At 46.3% G+C, this 20244-nt stretch overlaps 2 protein-coding genes across 2 annotated transcripts in view; one reads left to right on the top strand and one right to left on the bottom strand.

Moving 5' to 3' along the window:
• MMP28 (matrix metallopeptidase 28) overlaps nucleotides 1-7112 on the top strand; it is a 30262-nt gene extending 23150 nt beyond the window's left edge. The window contains exons 4-8 of the mRNA XM_060259453.1: nucleotides 1730-1951; nucleotides 2183-2428; nucleotides 3336-3485; nucleotides 5125-5292; nucleotides 5998-7112. Coding sequence (XP_060115436.1) covers nucleotides 1730-1951; nucleotides 2183-2428; nucleotides 3336-3485; nucleotides 5125-5292; nucleotides 5998-6395 — 1184 coding nt within the window. The 3' untranslated portion in view covers nucleotides 6396-7112. The remainder of the gene's footprint in view (nucleotides 1-1729; nucleotides 1952-2182; nucleotides 2429-3335; nucleotides 3486-5124; nucleotides 5293-5997) is intronic.
• A 4397-nt stretch (nucleotides 7113-11509) lies between these two features.
• On the bottom strand, nucleotides 11510-20139 carry C18H17orf50 (chromosome 18 C17orf50 homolog). Its single transcript, XM_060259639.1, has 4 exons — nucleotides 20088-20139; nucleotides 18397-18625; nucleotides 16864-17060; nucleotides 11510-11568 (listed from the first exon to the last, which is right to left on the bottom strand). Exons 1-4 carry the CDS (start codon nucleotides 20137-20139, stop codon nucleotides 11510-11512), a joined length of 537 nt encoding a protein of 178 aa, XP_060115622.1.
• Between the last annotated feature and the right edge of the window lie 105 nt (nucleotides 20140-20244).

Raw genomic sequence — 20244 nt, 5'->3', positions numbered from 1 at the left:
CTCTTTATTGTACACATTTCGTGGTGAATTTTTTGAAACCAAAGAAATGGTTCAAAATGTGATTTCCTCGCCACCCTGCATGAACAAAGTAGGAAACAGGCCAGTAGGTAACTGGGGGCCCACAGAGCCTGGCCCCCTGACAGTTTTGGGGGGCCCTCACCTCCAGGCTGCTGCCTCCCTCCTGTGTGATTTAAATCACATGGGAAGGGCATCGCTGCCCCTCTCATGCCATTTGTAGGGCCCAGAAATCAGCTGATTGGTGGGGTCTAAATTATGCAGGTGGCAGGAGCAGTCACCAGCCTCCTGCACAATTTAAAGGGCCCCCTCCCCCTGCTAGCCCCTAGCTACAGGGTTGGTAGGAAGGGATGTATTTCAGGTTTCTAACTCTGGATTGGGAAACTGCTGAAAATTTGGGGGTGTTGGATCCTGGAGAGGATGGAATTTGGGGAGGATAGAAAACTCAGCAGGGTTTAAAACCATTAAGCCCCCCCCCCCCGCCCCATCTGAAGAAGCCACTTTCTCCAGGAGAGCTGATCTCTCTAGTCTGAAAATCAGTTGTAAGTCTGGGAGATCTCCAGGCTCCAGATGGAGATTGGCAACCCTAGATGCAACATATGCTTCCACCCGGGGACCTGATGACCACTTTCCAACCTTGTTCTGCCGCAAATGTAAACCATTCCTCAGCTTTAGGGTCATGGGCTGTAGATGGATACATCTTGGAGTTGGCTATATTCATAATCCTGCAAGGTCAGAAGTTCATATCAGGCATATAAGTTATTGTGATGAATTTCTTTGTATGTTATAAACTAAGTGCTAGCTCTCAGGGACACAAGAGCTAAGCCAACTGGTCTACCCAGGGACCCTTAAATAATAGCAAAGGTAATGATAGTCCCCTGTGCGAGTACAAAGCCATTACCGACTCATGGGTTGACATTTCATCACAACTTTTTCTTGGCAGACTTTTTACAGGGTGGTTTCCTATTGCTTAAGAGCCCCGTGGCGCAGAGTGGTAAAGCTGCAGTACTGCAGTCAGTACTGCTCACGACCTGAGTTTGATCCCAGCAGAAGCTGGTTCAGGTAGCCGGCTCCAGGTTGACTCAGTCTTCCATCCTTCCGAGGTTGGTAAAATGAGTACCCAGCTTGCTGGGGGGAAAGTGTAAATGAATGGGGAAGGCAACGGCAAACCACCCTGTAAAAAGTCTGCCGTGAAAACATTGTGAAAGCAACGTCACCCCAGAGTCGAAAACGACTGGTGCTTGCACAGGGGACTACCTTTACCTTGCCATTGCCTTCCCCAGTCATCTACACTTCCCCCCCAGCAAGCTGGGTACTCATTTTACTGACCTCAGAAGGATGGAAGGCTGAATCAACTTTGAGCCAGCTACCTGAACCCAGCTTCCACCAGGATCGAACTTACTTTGTGAGCAGAGCTTGGATTGCAGTACTGCAGCTTACCACTCGGAGCCATGGGGCTCCTAATATAATAGTACTTTATAGCATATATACACGGCATTTCTTTTAGAGTGCTTTATCTTCTCCTCATCTTGAGTCAACTGTAAAGTCAATCTGTATAGATAGTGCCATATTGCAGATGGGAAAAGACTGAGACAGAGTGAAAGAGGCATTCCTAAGGCCATCTGGTGTGTTAGGGGGCAAGGCGATACTTACACCAACAACTCTTGTTTCTGAGCTACCTGACTACACGGCACCTGTCTCTTTCCTCTTGTAGGTGGCCAGTGGTACAAACGGCATCTGACCTACCGGGTGGTGAACTGGCCCTGGTACTTACCCCAGCAGCAGGTCCGTCTGGCGGTGAAAGCGGCTTTTGAGCTCTGGAGCAACGTCTCCTCCTTGGTGTTCTGGGAGGCAACAAGCGACTCTGCAGACATTCGCCTGACTTTCTTCCATGGGGATCACAATGATGGAACGGATAATGCCTTTGACGGGCCAGGTGCTGACTCCGTCTTTCTCCTGTGCTCCTCCAAATCCTCTAGCTACCCTCCCAGACCTGCTTACCAGTTCCTTGCCAGCAGCTCCCACATTCCCTGCCAGCCCTGCTGGGAGCTTCCTTTGTTGGACGCTACTGCAGAACCATGAAAAAAAGATGACATTTTTGCTAACACCAAAGGCAATTCCAGCGTGACCTTCTTGGCTTTTAATGGCATCTGATCTTTTCCTGCAGGGGGCGCTTTGGCACACGCCTTTTTCCCGCGCCGCGGCGAGGCACATTTTGACAATGACGAGAGGTGGTCGCTAGACAGCAGCAAGGGCCGCAACCTCTTTGTGGTGGTGGCGCATGAGATTGGGCATACGCTGGGTTTGGAACATTCCCCGGTACGCAGTGCGCTGATGTCGCCGTACTACAAAAAACTGGGCAAGGATTTTGTCCTCAGCTGGGATGACGTTCTTGCGATCCAGAATTTATATGGTAAGTGTGGCTTGCTTGTATCCGCCTCTCACGAGGCTTAATTTCTAATAGGGAGGGGGGCATTTGTATACACATGCATGACACTGCCTTATACTTCACCGGACATCATGGGTCCATCAAGGTCAGTGTTGTTCAAATCAAAAGAGTTTCCAGCTCAACATTAGGAAGAACTTCCTGACCGTTAGTGCGGTTCCTCAGCGGAACAGACTTCCTCAGGCGGTGGTGGGCTCTCCTTCCTTGGAGGTTTTTCAACAGAGGCTAGATGGCCATCTGGCAGCGATGAAGATCCTTTGAATTTAGGGGGAGGTATTTGTGAGTTTCCTGCATTGTGCAGGGGGTTGGACTAGATGACCCTGGAGGTCCCTTCCAACTCTATGATTCTGATTCTGTTCTATGATTCTAAGGTCAGTGGTGTTGTCTACTCAGGCCAGCGGTGCTCTCCAGGGTCTCAGGGAGAGAGGTCTTTCACATCACCTGCTTACTTTATCCTTTTAACTGGAGATGCTGAGGATCAAACCTGGGACCTTCTGCATGCTGAGCAAACATTCCACCCCTGTCTCCTGCTGTGGCACTGGTGGCAGTTTCCACACAGGTCCTCAAGCTTGAGTTCTTCAAACAATTTTAAAGGTGGGGATGAGATTTTAAATTGGTGACAGACAAAGAATGAGCCTCTTTTTATCACTGAAAAAGCTACGCTGGAAATGTCGGAAACTGCATTTTAATGCCAAGAGGGACAGAGGCTGTGAAGAGGGAAAGGAACTGGGCAAGGTCAGTTGGAAAAGCTGACAAGATTCAACCTGGTGTGAAAGAGTTCTTTCCCCTGTTGCTGCTGCATCCCTGGGAACTCTTCAATGCAGTAATTTTTCTGGTAGCCAGCCTTTGATTTGATGTAACATTTCTTTGGCAGGGAAGCCTTCCTGGGGTTCCACTGTCCAGCTCCCAGGGAAGGTGTTTGCTCGTTTCCAAGACCGGAGCCAAGATATTGAAGGCAAGGAGTGGCAGGAAGGAAATCACAGTGCCCGTTACTGTGGATCATTTTTTGATGCCATAACTGCAGGTAAGAGCTAGCGAATCAGCTTTCCGAGAATGTCTTTAATGTCAGGACAGGGACCATGTTAGAAACTGAGAAGTACCAGGTTCAAATGTAGCCTCTTCCACAAGCTCACTAGGCAGCCTTGAGGAAGCTTTTCTGTCTTTTAGCTTCCCAATCTGAAACACAGGGCTAATAATACTGGCCTTTTTGGCAGGGGTTATTGTGTAAGGATTACAAGAAGATATGGGAAACACTTTTTAAAGCAGGAGCCACTGACTTTATTGAGCCTGTGGGCACTTCTAGAATTTTGAGAACACACCACAGCAAAATGGCTGCTGTGGAGGGTTGGGGCCAATCACAAAATCTTAAGAGATGCCAGAAAATGTTGCGAGGTTTCAAAGTGAATCTCCACCTACTGTTTCCAAATGCCAGTTCCAAGCTGGGAAATGCCCGGAGATTGGGAGGAAGAGCCGGGAGTGGGTGGAATTTGGGGAAGGGAGGGAACACAGCAGGAATGTGATAGATAGTCCACCCTCCAAAGCTCCCATTTCTTCCAGGGGAACTGATCTTTGTAGTCTGGAGGTCAGTTATACTTCCTGGAGAAATGTAGGTTGGCAAGTCCATGTTCCCTGTTGTTGAAAAGGTGATGTCTCCTGGACTCTTCCTCTAATACTCCATGGAAGAACACCAAGTGGAAGAACACCAAGATTTGCCCTTAGCATTGTGGGGGGAAGCAAACAGTTATTAGGAAGCACACTGTTGGTCTCTACATAGGGGGCCACTGCTCTGAGGCAATATGATAGTAACAATAGCATTTGCGTGGAAAAGTCAGGACAAATTGGCTCCTCCAAACCCTTTTGAGCACATTTTGAAGTCAAGTTATTATTTTGTTTAAGAGAAGGAGCAGTCAAACCTGAAACCCATCACCTGCAGTCTAAAGGGGTTTAACCTATTATGCCACCTCAGAAATGGACCACCACATTTTCCAGCATGTGCAAACAGACCTTGGTCACAGACAGCATAGTAGCAGTGAAACAAACAAGCCAAGGGCGTTGAGTTTCATGTCTCTCCATTCCTTGTGATAAACACTTTTTAAAAGTCTAAAAACAACTAATACTGAACAACTGAGACAGAATATTAAGTCAACTGCCTTTGGAATATTTTCCAGAACCTTAGGAAAGACAGATTTTCAAATATCCTCTGGAAGAAGGCTCCAAAATGTTGACATCATTGTTGAATGAAGCCTTGCTTCTGGCCACCATCTTGTTGCAGTAATGGTATGCCCTCAGGGCAGTTGGCCTCACTTGCTGTATCATCATGGCGACTTCCAACTCTGGGCTGAGAAATTCCTGAAGATTGTCATAGTGGAGCCGAGGGAAGATGAGGTGTGGGAAGGGGAGGGACCTCAGTGTACTGCCATAGAATCCAGCCTCCAAAGCAGCCATTTTCTCCAGGGGGACTGATCTCTGTTGTCTGGTGATCCATTGTAATTCTGGTAGATCTCCAAGGCCCACCTGAAGGCTGTTAGTGTTAACCCTAAGCTATTGGGGACTGTAGTTGCTAGAGAGAGGGGGCGGTCCATCAAGAATGATCTAGCTATCTTCATTAGAGAAGGAGAACACGACAGTTACCTTCTAACATATATTCTGTTTATTTTATGCAGATCTGGATGGCAATCTTTACATCTTTAAAGGTGGCTATTTCTGGACCATATCAAAATTAGGGAACACCACTGGCCCACAGTTACTTCGGACAAAGTGGCCAGGGCTACCATCCACCATTGATGCTGCAGCCTTCTCAGAAGAAGATGGGAAATTCTATTTCTTCAAAGGTTGGTTACATTTGTTTGTAGGGTTGCCTGGCAGGAAGTGCCTAGCAAACTGCAAAAGGGTTGGGGGGCACAATGTCATTAGAGATTTTTTTTTAAAAAAAACACCTTCATTTACACAGGAAGTATACACAGGAAGTGGCAAAAGGTAGCTCTAGGAATTGCTGGGAACTATTATTTTACCATAAGTGTTTCAAGCAATTCCTAGAGCTACTCCTTGTTACTTCCTGTATGAACTTCTGCTTACACGAGACTGATTTATTTTCCTTAATTTTTTCTCCTGTCATCGCTTGAAAGTCTGTGGGGAAAGGACATGTTTCACTGATGAACCCTGCAGAAAGTCCTCTCTCTGTCAGAGATCTTGGAAAGATGCTACTAGTCACAGTAGACAACCCTGATCTCATTTTATATGTACATTATTCTGGGAATTTCCTGCTGGGCCTGGCAATTGGCAAGCCTGTTCAAAACTGATGGGAAACCAGGCTGCTGATATGTTTCATTAACATAATTTTATACACGTCTTGTTTTTCTGGTGAAACCTTTACATTATTTTGGTCCAGAATGTTATAATATGTTTACTCTAGGGTATTTCTGCTTTTCATTCTTTCCAGTGCTATGATTCTGGAATTTTTGAGAAGCCAAAATCTGCTTTGACCCACTGCTTCAAAACAAATCTGACCTCAGTGTTCTTTCTCTCCCTCCTTACAGGCGGCAGGTGCTGGCGGTACAGAGGCCCCTCCCTAGAAGCTGGCTTCCCCCAGAAGTGTAGCAGCTCTGGTGATCTTCCGCGCCACCCTGATGCGGCTCTCTATTTCCAGCCTCTCCATCATCTGGTTCTTTTCAAAGGCCCCAAATACTATGTGGTTGATGAGGAGACCTTCCAGGTGGAGTCTTACTATCCCAGGAGCCTGAGAGACTGGGGAGGGGTCCCAGCCATGGCCAACGGAGCCTTGACTCATTCGGATGGCTTTGTCTATTTCTTTCGAAATGACCAGTTCTGGAAATTCAATCCAGATAAACTGCAAGTTGTGACATCTGGGAAATGGGCCTCTCAGCTGCAGTGGCTTGGCTGCCAGGCTAAGGCCCCAAGTCAAACTGGAGAATGATCTTCTGGAGAAACAACAGGCCTGTCAGGGCCCAAATCCAGATGTTATGAATGGTTTTCTGGGCCATGTTTGCGTTTGCTCTTCATTTGGTCTCAAAAGGATAAAACCAGAAAGGAACTGGAAAGCATTAAGCTGACTACGGGCTAAACAAAGGAGAAACCCTAGTGAAGCAAAATGGCTTGTGAAAACATTACTGTTCAGAACGTGACTTTTAACTGCCAAACAATTCAGGCAAGGAGGCAGGCGTGACACCCAGTTTCGCTTGGGTTGACTGAAAGAGACCTGGCTGGTGTTTTTTGCCCTCAGCCAGTCAAGGGGACAGGACCATGGGGCCTCTTCACTTCCACGTTACACCTACTTTTGAAGGCCAGCCTCACTCTAAAATTCATCAAAGCCAACTTACAGTATTTGCCTGTCTTCCATCTTTGTCCCAGAACCTTGTTGCCAAGTGATTGGTCAAAATGGTGGGCTTTCTTTTTAGTGGTAGGCTGCCTTTTGCTATTAGGCAGGCTGCTACAAAACTACTTGAACTTCTGTCTCAGGATCTCAGTGTTTCTTGTCACTATCTGCTGTGTGGAACCAGCTGTCGCGTTTGTCTTGTGGTAACATTGACTGGGTGGTTGCTTATCCCGTCTCCTACAAGATTTGTACTGTTTTTTGAGCTCTTGTCTATTATTTATTATTCTTACTATACTTTGAACAAAGGATTGTGCATCCTTGCTGTATTCCCACAATTATTTTATGAGGTAAGGCTGAAGAGTGCTCACAAAGGGACTGAAGAGTGGACTGAAGAGTGCTCACAAAGGGTACCCAGTGGGCATTATACCTGAATGGGGATTGAACCCATATCTTCTTGATAAAAACTCAACCCTCAGCCCATTTGCATCATACTGAAATAAGGTTGTTCGCTATCTCCCCAACTTTTTTGGGGTTTGCAGGCACCACTGGAATGCTAGCGTAGTATGAAGGGCACAGCCGTAAAATGTCTGCTGTAGGAGGTGGAGCCAGCTGCAGAACAGCTGCCACAACTTACCTTCAGTTCCACAGTGAAAATCCTTGTGTCATGGTGGCAGCTGCTGCAAAAGCAACATTTTTAAAAAAAACTACAAAACCAATTAGAAACCTTGCTGGGGAAAGCTCTACCTGGCCCCACTCATTTTCTAAAAGCATTTGATGGGCATCAGGATAGGTGTCAATGGGTTAGAGTTGTCAGGTCCTACCTGTGGGGGGATCCTAGATCCAATCCAGGAGTCTTCTTTCTAAGAACACTTGGCAGGCAGCAGGGAAAGTGTCAGTGCCCAAGGGGCACCAGAATGCCCATGGGCACCACTTGGGGACCTTTGTTATACACTCTTGGGAAAGGGAGGAGGGAAAGGAACAAGCCAAGAAGCAGCGGCATAGAGGAATCCTCTCTGCTACTGAACAATTTCACCTTGCCATCTCACTGCTTTTTTTCCAGTACCCTTGCTCTCTGTGCATGCACATTTGCAGCAGATCTGTGCAAACACTAGCCCAAAAAAGGTCAGCCCTATGAGGGGCTTGGGACCCAGCAGGTAAGGCTCAGAGCCCCCACCAGGTGATCCTGATGACCTGTCGGTTGAACCCACTGTACTGAAACACACTGGGGAAGGGGGTATCTTAGGATTTGGGTGGGAGGTCTTGTTCAAGGAGCAGTGGTCTTCCAGCTCAGGGTTTCGGCCTACTTCCTGGCTATATTTCCAATGTTATAGTTTGAGCAAAGGAAAACTAGTAGGCATGCTAACTCTGGCTTGGCAGATGCCTAGAGATTTTTTTTGTGGGGAGTGCCTGCAGAAGGTAGGGTTGCCAGCCTCCAGGTGGGGCCTGGAGATCTGTTTTTTACAACTGATCTCCAGTTTGACAGAGATCAGTTCCCTGGGATAAAATGGCTGCTTTGAAGGGTGAATATGGCATTGTACCCTGCTGAGGCCCCTCCCCAAACCCTGCCCTCTCCTGGATACACCCCCAAAGTCTCCAGGTATTTTCCAACAGACCTGGCAACCATAGCAGAAGGTGAAGTTTTGGAAGGGCGGAGAGCTTAGCATGGATGTGGTGCCATCAAGTCCATCCTCCACAGCTGGCATTTAGGGTTGCCAGCCACCAGGTGGGGCCTGGAGATCTTCCAGAATTACAACTGGTCCTCAGGCAATGGGGATCAGTTCCCCTGGATAAAATGGCTGCTTTGGAGGGTAAACTCTATGGCATTATACCCTGATGTGGTCCCTGCCCTCCCCAAACCCCACCCTCTCTAGGCTCCACCCCCAAATTCTACAGGTGTTTCCCAACCCAGAGCTGGCAACCCTACATTTCCTCCAGGGGAACTGATCTCTGTTGCTTGGAGATCACTGGCTATTCCAGGAGAACTCCAGATCCCACCTGGATGTTGGTAACCCCGAGATCTTGGAGTTGGAGTTAGCATCCATCACCCCAACTGCAATGCACTTGCCTTAACCACTAGGCATCAATCCATGCCTGATGACACACTGAGGCTCTGATCATCTCTGTTTTCTCCACATGAGCTTGTTATTCCTACTCCTCTGGCCCAAGGCATGAAACTGGGTGTTTGCTGTCCTTTGCCCGTCTTCATGTCGCAACATGCCAATGTTGACCCTTACCAGCCCTATATTGACAAATAGCTTACAGCCTCCTTCCTGGGAGATTTCATAGTGAGATGAAAGCACACTCAAATGTGGTGTTTGGCAGGAGGCCCGGTTCAAGACTGGCATTGGAATGTCTGTTGTTTCTTCTGATTTTGTCAGGAAAACTGCATTCCTGCACCAGAACACAGTACCCCCCCCCCCCCCCCCGCCATTTGCAATTCAGTCTCCGGGAATCTGTTTTGTTATTAATGGGGAATTGGATTGGCCTTAATGATGGGTGTTCATAATTGTGTTTGTTTTGTCTTTTGTATCTCACATTCTCAAACCTACTTGATTCCTGAGGTGACTCATAGTAAAAAAACAGACATGCTTTTTAAAAGAGCCAAAGCAAGTTTAAAAGCAGGGAGACCTTTAAAAAAAAACACCAGTGAAGTCAGCAGCATGGACTAGTTAAATAATAACTAAATCTTATTGCTAAGTAAAACAGAGACGCTAAATATAAGCCGAAAGGTAAGCAGAGCAATTAGAGCTTGCACAGGTCAACAAAAAGCCTGGGAAAAGAAGCCTTCAAATGGTAATAAGTGAGAGCATGTGGAAGGGCCACTCTGCCATTTGAGGGGTCACAACAGAGAAGACCCTGTCCCTTGGAAACACCCACTTTGCTGCTGAAGACGGTGTGGCACAAGGATTTTGAAAAAAATCTGAACTGATGGGCAGAGCTGGAGTTCAGTGGTAGAGTGTCTGTTTTGCATGCGGAAAGTTCAAGTTCAATCCCCAGCATCTCCAATGATAAAGAGTCAGGTAGTAGCTGATGTGAAAGACCTGCAACCTGGAGACCCTGGAGAGCCACTGCCAGTCTGAGTAGACAACACTGATTTTGATAGACCAACGGCCTGATTAGGTATAAGGATACTTCAGGTGTTCACAAGCAGGTACAGAGAGGAGGAGGCAGGCCCTTCAGATAGCCTGCCATTGAGGGTGTTTCAGCACTTTGAACTGAGCCTGGAAACAAACTGGAAGGGGGTGGGTGGCATTCTTTTAATGCTTGAAAAATATGTTCTCTTTATCTATTTGGTGGTGGGAAGTGCCATCAAGTCACAGTTGGCTTGATGGAATCATAGAGTTGGAAAGGGTCATGCAGACCATCTAGTCCAACTTCCTGCTCCATGCAAGATCAGTCTAAAGCATCTCTGACAAATAATCATCCAGCTGCATTTTGAAGACTGCCAATGAAGGGGAGCTTATGGCAACCCTGTAGGGTTTTTAAGGCAGGAGACGGTCAGAGGCGGTTTGCCATTTGCACAGCAACCCTGGACTTCCTTAGTGGTCTCCCATGCAAATTTGAACCAGGGCCAATCCTGGTATCTAAGATTGGGCTAGCTTGGGCCATCCCGGTTCCTCTAGCCAACACCAATCAGTGATCTTGTGGCTGTATTCCCTATGAAAGTACTAAAGTATCTTCAAGGGTAGCCCCATACATACCACCTTGTGTTCATCCAACCTGCATGCCCCCCCCCCCCCCGCAGGTAGGGCAAGATCATTCCTTTCAGGGAAAGACTGGTGACATGTGACACCTGCCAGCCACCTGGAGTCGTGGAAACTAACAGCATCCCCAAAACTGCCATCCTGTTCCATTATAGGCCTGCAGCTCTAGCCAAAATGGAGAGATGCCAATTTTGGGTTGACCACATTATCAATGCACTGTAAAGGTAAAGGTAGACCCCTGTGGAAGCACCAGTTGTTTCTGAATCTGGGGTGATGTTGCATCATGACGTTTTCAAGGCAGACTTTTTACAGGGTGGTTTGCCATTGCCCCAGTCATCTACACTTTCCCCCCAGCAAGCTGAGTACTCATTTTACCCACCTCGGCAGGATGGAAGGCTGAGTCAATCTTGAGCCGACTACCTGAACCCAGTTTCTGCCAGGATCGAACTCAGGTCATGAGCAGAGAGCTCGGATTGCAGTACTGCAGCTTTACCACTCTGCGCCACGGGGCTCTTCCATCAATGCACTGCACCTCCATTGTAACTGAACTGAACTTTAGGTCATCCTCCCTCCCCCTCCTTGCCATACTTTAAAAAACAGAATGAAGTCGGAGTCCAGTGGCATCTTTAAGACCAATATAATTTTATTCATAAGCTTCCATGTGCATGCGGACAAAAGCTTATACTTTGAACAAAGACAAAAACAAGAACACGCAAGAGAAGCCGCAACCACTCACAAACAGCCCACAAAAACTATAACCATTCTTTGCAACACACTCTTGTTTAAAGTCTCTCACTTAAGGTTTCTTAGACATATGAACAACCCTGTCATACATCTAAAAAGTGAAAGAAGAATGAGTTTGCACATTTTGCACCATGCACATCAATGCTAGAGTGTCTATTGCTCATCGAAGTGTCTATTGCTCATCGGAGAGACAACCCCAGCTTCCTTTGCTTCTTATGAACACAATTCAAGTTCCTGCATCCTCCGAAAACATTGTCTTCCTCCACCTCACAGCTTCTTTGTTTCATTGTCTTCCAGATCCACAATGGCAGCCACCTCCACAGAACCTGGAATCAGTCCCCAAAGACACAGAACAGTTGAGTTCCTTGGCCACATTGGACCACAATTCATCTAATACCGCATCCTCTTTCTAAAAATGAACCGCTAGTTATTTCTAGGGAGCACGTAAGCCACACTCCCTTGTTGTTTGACCCCCTGCAACTGATATTCATGGATATCCTGCCATTCCTAATCATAGTTAATGAGAATAGATGAGGAGCCGTTCTGGATCAGACCCCAAGTCCATCCAGTGCAGCGGCCAACCCTGGGGACCCCAGAAGCCAGGCATGAAAGCAACTAAGTTATTTTGCTGAATACCCCCAGCAACTTGTATTTACAGGTAGAAAGCCCCTGAATGTAGAGGTTCTATTGAGTTACCATGGTTCACAGCCACTGTTAGCCCAACCTCCCTCCATCTAAATGAACAACCATCACCAGGGCTTCTTTTTTTTAGCAGGAATGCACTTCCAGCTGGCTTGGCATCAGGGGGTGTGGCCTAATATGCAAATGAGTTCATGCTGGGCTTTTTCTACAAAAAAAGCCCTGACCATCACCATACAATAAAAACAGAAGGATTACATTATCATTGCCAGAAACTAGGGTTGCCATGGTGGCTGGAGATCCAGGGGACAGAGATCAGTTCACTTGGAGCAAACGGCTGCTTTGGAAGGTGGTCTCTATGGCATTGTACTCCACTGAAGTCCCTCCCCTCTCCAAACCCCAGCCTTCCTCAGGCTCCACCCCCAACATTTCCAGGTACTTCCTATCCCAGAACTGGTAACCCTACCAGAAATTTTGGTCATATCGACCACTTTGGAAATCATGACTCTTGCCTACCCTTTGTTGATTGTTCTCTGTTAGAATTCCTCCTTCATCTTATCCTGTTCTAAGATGGGGGGTCAAGGGGATGATAAGGAAGGCCCAGTTTTTGGAGGCTAAAGGTACATGAGAGGAGTGGAGAACAAGGGAGAGAAATACTTCCAGCTCCTGCTGGAAAAGACTGTTGTGGGTTTCATTCCTTACAGAAGTAACCCTCAGCTTGTGGCACTGGAATAAAATTCCCTGGACACCGACTAGAAACCCTTATAGACTTTGTGTATGAAATAGATAATAATGATTTGATGATTTGTGGTTTTGGGGAATAAGAAATGTAGCTAACAGAAAAAAGAGAGCCCTTCATTGTATGTTTAGAGTAAGACTAAATTAAATAATTAAGCTGATATTTGTTGAAGAGAAAATTAGAAGCCTCTTTTCTTATTATAATCATATATATATTTATTTTGTTACCTGTATGGTGTGTGTCTGTTATGTCTTGTTGGCTGTTGGTCTTCTTTTCCCCGTCAATAATAATAATAAAATGAAACTAAAAAAATTCTCTGGAGACCATCACCCTCGCCACACACACACACAACACTGTGGTCCTGTGTGCTTGGTGCTACTAGTTTTCAAGGCTGCCACCCTCCAAGTGGAGCCCGGAGTTCTTTTGGAATTTTATTTTATCTCCAAACCACAGTGATCGGTTCCCCTGGAGAAAAAGGCAACTTCAGAGGGTAGACTCTATGGCATCTCATCTCCACAGACCTCTCTTTCCCTCTCCAAACTCTGCCTTTTGTAGGTATCACCTCCAAATCTTCAGGAATTTGCCAGCCAGAGTACTTGTTCTTGTTTTCCATTTGATCAAACTATAAAGTCAAGTTAAATAACTAGAGTAGAGACAGAGGGGTGCACTGTCCCACCAGAAGCATGGATTCAACCTCTCTCTCTGTGTATAAAGTTGCAGCCAACTTATGCCAACCCTCTGATGTTTTCAAGGCAAGAGACATTCAGAGGTGGTTTGCCATCGCCTGCCTCTGTGTAGTAACTCTGGAATTCTTTGGTGGTCCCCCATCCCAATACTAACTAGGACCAATCCTGCTCAGTTTCCAAGATCTGGAGAGAACAGGCTAGTCTAGTCTTAAAGAAAGAAAGAAAGAAAGAAAGAAAGAAAGAAAGAAAGAAAGAAAGAAAGAAAGAAAGAAAGAAAGAAAGAAAGAAAGAAAGAAAGAAAGAAAGAAAGAAAGAAAGAAAGAGAGAAAGAGAGAAAGAGAGAAAGAGAGAAAGTTAAATAACTAGAGTAGAGACAGAGGGGTGCACTGTCCCACCAGAAGCATGGATTCAACCTCTCTCTCTGTGTATAAAGTTGCAGCCAACTTATGCCAACCCTCTGATGTTTTCAAGGCAAGAGACATTCAGAGGTGGTTTGCCATCGCCTGCCTCTGTGTAGTAACTCTGGAATTCTTTGGTGGTCCCCCATCCCAATACTAACTAGGACCAATCCTGCTCAGTTTCCAAGATCTGGAGAGAACAGGCTAGTCTAGTCTTAAAGAAAGAAAGAAAGAAAGAAAGAAAGAAAGAAAGAAAGAAAGAAAGAAAGAAAGAAAGAAAGAAAGAAAGAAAGAAAGAAAGAAAGAAAGAAAGAAAGAAAGAAAGAAAGAGAGAAAGAAAGAAAGAGAGAAAGAGAGAAAGAGAGAGAGAAAGAAAGAGAGAGAGAAAGAAAGAGAGAGAGAAAGAAAGAGAGAGAGAAAGAAAGAAAGAAAGAAAGAAAGAAAGAAAGAAAGAAAGAAAGAAAGAAAGAAAGAAAGAAAGAAAGAAAGAAAGAAAGAAACCAGGATCTTAAATTGATAGCATTTCTATTTTAAGGAGAAGAGGTTTCAGAATAGGAACAATTTTGCTTTTAAAAAAGAAAATAGCAGCAAGTCTCCTCCTCCCACAATGGTGTTCTAAATTCCACCTATTTTCACCCACTTTTCTTCCAACTTGTTAGGTTTCTTTTCACTCTGGAATATTTTGGAATGATGGTGGCGGAGCCTTTTAGACACTGTCGTCATGATGCTGCACGGCAAGGCATTTAAAAACGGCCATTTAGAAAAGTTAGATGTCCTTATAAGTGGGTGAAAAACTGTGAGAAGCTTTTAAAGTGGTCTCATTCAAATTATATGTTTCTGATATTAACAATACTTAGATCCTAAAATAACACGCAGTCATGGGGTTAGAATAGAAGTTTTTTTCGGTTTGTGAAGGTCTTACCGGGTTTTCCATTCATTTCGGAGGCCTAGTGAGGAAATTCAGCTGCCTCTCACAGCGAGGGCTGACTTTGGGCCTGAGCCTGACGTAAGGTACTTTGAGCTACTGGTTCTGTCTCCTCACAAGGCAAAAAATCTAGCAAAGGTGGCCTTTGGAACTTGCTTCTGATTTGTTTCAACATACTATTTTTTTTAAAAAAAAATTAATCTGGAAATAACAATTTGCTTGGCTCAAATGAAGCTATTTAAGCACAGAACTCCTGTTTTCCTTGAGAATGAATTGGGAGGTACATGTTCCCTAGACTGAGCTTTCTCTGTTGGAATGAAAATATGTGGAAAAAGAGCAAAGTGTGAAAAGATGTTGAAGAGGATGAAATTTAAGGCACTGATTGTAGGTTGTCAACTCTGGTTTGAGAAATTCCTGGAGAGTTGGGGATGGGCCTAGGGTTGCCAGGTCTGTGTTGAAAATAGGGTTCCCAGCCTCCCACCAGGGGTGGCATTTCCCGATTTTGGGGCCTCCAACCTGCCACAATGGAATTGGCCAACAGAGGTGTTCCGCCCATGAAAAGCCCTGGCATGCCACGACATGCCCAGCGCCATGACATCACCCAGAAGTGAGATTATCACACTGGGCACATTGTGGGGGGGTATGCTATAGCATTTGGGAAAAACTTTTCTGAAGTGCTAGAGTGTCTCCCCCCACCCCCCATGATGTGCCCAGCATGATAACATCGCTTCCAGGTGATGTCATTGTGTGCAAATGTGTGAAGATCCCCTACTGGGAGCCACATAAAACCTGACAACTCTAGTTGAAAAATACCTGGAGACTTTAGGGGTGGATCTGGAAGAGGGTGGTGTTTGGGGAAAGGGAGGGGGAAGGGCCTCAGCATGGTACAATGCCATAAAGTCCATCCTTCAAAGCAGCCATTTTCTCCAGGGGAGCTGATCTCTGCCAGCTGGAGATCAGCTGACAAAGTGGGAGATCTCCAGGCCCCACCTGGAGGTGGGCCCTAGGGAGGGTGGTGCTTGGAAAGGGGAAGGACCTGAGCAGGGTGTAATGGCAGAGACCCCACCCTCCAAAGCAGCCATTTTCTCGAGGGAAAATCATCTCTGTCATCAAGATATCAGTTGTAATTCTGAGAGATCTCTGGTCCTACCTGAAAGTTGGCAAGCTTGCTAGATTACTTGCCCTTTCACACAACAAATTAGTCTAAGTTCAGGACCCAGGAGTTCAGAGTATGAACTACCAGTCTAATTTTGAGCTGAGCCCAAACAGCTTCTCAAATTGGACTCGGATCACAATTAGCTCCTTCTCAACACCCACTTTCTGTGTTGGGCTCTTTTTCTAGCAGGAGCTCTTCTACATATTAGGCCATGCCCCCCTGATGTAGCCAATCCTCCAAGAGCTTAAAGGGCTTTTAGTACAGGACCTACTGTAAGCTACAGGAAGATTGACTACATCAGGGGGACATGGCCTAATATGCAGAGGAGCTCCTGCTAGAAGAAGCCACTCCTGCTAAAATTTCATTGGCAATGGCGGCATTGGGGAGGACAATCCCACCCCTCCATCAAGGCAACATTGTTTGCTAGGCCTTCTGGGTACTTAGAGCAAAACAGGGATACTTGGAAAATGGAACTGAACTTAAGAGCTAATTCGAGCCCAACTCATATTGACCCTGAATTAGCTTGCTTTAGAAGAAGAAGAATTGCAGATTTATACCCCGCCCTTTTCTCTGAGAATCAGAGATACAGAGCGGCTTACAATCTCCTTTATCTTCTCCCCCCACAACAGACACCCTGTGAAGTGAATGGGGCTGAGAGGACTCTCACAGCAGCTGCCCTTTCAAGGACAACTCCTGCAATAACTATGGCTAACCCAAGGCCATCCCAGCAGGTGCAAGTGGAGGAGTGGGGAATCAACCCCAGTTCTCCCGGATAAGAATCCACGCACTTAACCACTACACTTTTAGGCAAGTCTGTTCTCAATCGAGCTCTGTGAAGATCACCCCTAAGCAAAAGTAGGCTTTTATTGCCAGTAAAAACTGATCAGTGAATGCTTCCCCCCCCCCCCCATGTCATGTTGGGAGAACGCCATCCCTGTTTGTACCCATCACAGAAAGCTTAAAGGGCATAGAAACTTCATTAAGACCAAGGTGGTGGCAGGGCTAACCTAGAATACTCCCCAATTCACTGGCCAGCCAACAGTAGCATTTTTGACTTCCAGCAAACAAAGTGTCTTGCCTGTGCTCCGAGCTGGGCTACTTATCCGTGGTGGAGTATCTGCGCTATGATGACCCAGGAGTCCATGCTCGATGAAGGCTCTGCTGTAGTGTAGCTTCTCACATTTTTTACAGAACATAATCTCACAATCCGGACACATTTTACCAGATGGTTTTCTCTCTGAGCAACAGCACACTGCCTCCTGTGGAACCTGGTTTCTGGAGTTGAGGGGAAAGAAGATTAAAAGGGCCAGGGGGGTCGAGCACCTTCTTTGCAAAGAAAGACTGAAGGATAAACCGGATGTGTGGCTGAGATATCCATGACTGGAGCTTCCATGCATCTGTTTTCCAAGGAAAGAGCAGAGGCACAGAGCCTGGATTCAGCTCAGGGCCTGGGGTTGCCAACTCCTAATTGGGAAATTCCTGGAGATTTGAGGGTGAAGCCTGGAGAGGGCAGGGTTTGGGGACGGACCTCAGTGGAGTCTAACCTCATAGCATCCACCTTCTAAAGCAGCCATTTTCTCCATGGGAACTAATGTATGTAGTCTGGAAATCAGCTGTAATTCTGGGAGATCTCCAGGCCCCACCTGGAAGCTGGCAACCCTAATCAAAGCTACGAGTAGAGAGGGGAGCCTTCCTGTTTAATCCTCCCTTTCAGGGCTCATGGCCTGGGTCAGTGTGGGATGGGTCAGGTGAGAGGCCGCATGGCGTGGGGGTTAGTGTGCCCAATTGGGACCCCCAGGTTCAAATCCTCCCAATCGTGGAGGCTCATTGGTTGATCTTGGGGCCATCACTCTCTCAGCCGAACCTTCCTTGCAGGACTGTTATTGTGAGGATAAAACAGAGGAGAAGAGAACAATGTTGCAAGGCACTTTGAGGCAAGCGGGGCATAAATAAGTATCAGAAAGGGAAAAAAAATAAGATTTTTAAAAGTGGGATATAAATGACTTGTGAAACCATAGGGAGAGGGAGATTTAACTGCCTCTCCTCCTATAGCCACAATGCAACCCAATCTGAGTACTTGTATGTTAGTTCGTTTTTCAAAACTGCTGGGAATACCCTATCTTGGACAGTTCACTGTATCCTCTTGTGCGACCTTATGTCAGGGGTGTTTTTAAAGATGGCTGTCGAAAAGGGATCAAGGGATTGGAAGTGAATACCTCTCCTATAAAGAAAGGTGTCCAAGTTTAGAAAAGAGATTGACTAAAAAGGGGACAGAAACAGAAGATTGTCAGTGTTACTTTGTGGTTTCTGAGGTATAAAATGGAATTATGAGAGAGTGGCAGAAAGCAGCCAGCTTATGGCAGCCCAGTCAAGTTTCCAAGGCAATCGGCAGTTTGCCATTGTCTGCCTCTGTACAGCAATCCCTGTCTTCCTTAGTGGTCTCCCATCCAAGTCATAACCAGGACTGACCCTGCTGAGCTACCGAGTTCTGACAAGCTCAGGTTCGCCTTGACCATCCAAGTCAGGGTAGAAATATAAGGCAGAGCAGATATATCAATATTTCAGCCCTTAAGGGGCTGCCTGATTTCAAGGAGGGTTTCTGAGCCTCTACCTGTCCCCCAGCCAGGTCAGCCCAGACAGGACAGACAAAGACAGCCAGTTCCAAAACCAGCTGTCTTGCTTCTCTGCTTGCTCCGTGCTTGTCGTCGGAAAGATGCAACCAGAGTTCTCCGCCATGGCCTCTGTCTCCACTGCCGCCAGCTCTTCTTGGGGGTGTGTGTCCTCTTTCTCTCTTTCTTCCTCTTCTAGTCTGCTTTCAGACATTGGGATTGGCATAAAACCTGGGCAGAAAATGAGAGGAGGACACCTGTAAGGGCTTGAGAGGTGGTGAAGAGACTGAGCTATGAGTCGCAAGGATTAAATTTGTCATTGCCAAAGACTACTTAGTGGCCTTAAGCAACCCACCATCTCTCAGTCTCTGCCCCCTTACTCTATTATGTAGAGAATAATACTGGCCAACCTTATAGGCTTGCTGTATAGATGATATATTGGATTGCTGTATAAATGATATATTGGATTTGGAATTGCAGCAACATGTAAACATGTTCCCCATAGGATACTTAGATCAGGTACACAAAATCTATTATCAATCCCTGGGCTGAAGGAGGCAAGACTGAAAGCAACTAGAGAAAGAGCCTTCTCTATCACTGCTCCCCACTGGTGGAATCAACTGCCTGAGGAGGTCTGAGCCTTGTGGGACCTTGCCCAGTGCCGCAGGGCTTGCAAGACTAGCTTTTAACTAGCTATTTCAACTGGCTTTTTCAACTAGCTTTTAACTGACTGACAATGAGACCCAGGTTCAAATCCCTACTCTGCCGTGGAAGCTTGCTGGGCAATAACCTTGGGCCAGCATTACCTGCCTTCTAACATGGTAGTACTGCTGTAAGCTAATACAAATCAAAGGTGGAACAAAACCCTATGATATTAAATAGGGTTGCTAATCCCCAGTTGGGGGCAGGGGATCCCGCTGTTTGAAGGCTCTCCCCCTGCTTCAGGGTTATCAGAAAGTGTGTGTTTGGGGTGGTGGGGGGGAAATGTCTGCTGGGCACTCCATTATACCCTATGGAGTCAGTTCCCATAGGGTCTAATGGAGAATCAATCCATGGGTATCTGAGGCTCTAGGAGGCTGGGGGGAGGGTTTAGGTAGAGGCACCAAATTTTCAGCATAGCATCTTGTGCCTCTTGTAAAAACACCTGCCAAGTTTCAAAAAGATTGGACCAGGGGGCCTAATTCTATGAGCCCCAAAAGAAGGTGCCCCAATCCTCCATTATTTTCAAATGGAAGGAAGGCGTTTTCAAATGGAAGAACTCCTTTTGGAGTTCAATCATGCTTGTCACAATCTTGCTCCTGGTTCCACCCCCAGAGTCTCCTGGCTCCACCCCCAAAGTCCCCAGATATTTCTTGAGTTACCTGGCAACCCTTAATAATAACCAGTATGGACCCAGGTCTACTTACCCTTTATGGGGCAGGTTAGTTGTGAGGATAAAGTGGATGACGGGGAAATCAATATTGTGAGCTGCTTTGGCTCCCCAATGGAAACAAAAATAAGGCTATATAAATCTAAATAAAGAATTTTCCTGAGTCCTCGGTTAGGATAGTTAAGATGGACTCCTTCCCAGCATGACCCAGAAGTCGAGCAAAAACCCAGCCAAACCAAGACCCAAGTAAGGGTCAGAAGAAACCCAGAGCCTCCCTACTGTGAGATGCAACTGGGAGTTACTGACTCCTAGCCTGGGACTCACCTGTCGATCTCCCAGAATGCCTCGCTTCAGCTGGGTAACTGACGTAAGCCATTGTGACATCAAATAGATTCTACAGGTAACTGAACAAAGTTTGAGTCCAGTAACACCTTTAAGACCAACAAAGTGTAATTCTAAGTAAAATCTTTCATGTGCACAC

This window comes from Heteronotia binoei, chromosome 18 (assembly GCF_032191835.1).
Source record: "Heteronotia binoei isolate CCM8104 ecotype False Entrance Well chromosome 18, APGP_CSIRO_Hbin_v1, whole genome shotgun sequence".
Classification (NCBI taxonomy): domain Eukaryota; kingdom Metazoa; phylum Chordata; class Lepidosauria; order Squamata; family Gekkonidae; genus Heteronotia; species Heteronotia binoei.
The sequence above is the reverse complement of the archived record's forward strand: the minus strand, read 5'-3'. Positions and strand labels throughout refer to the sequence as shown.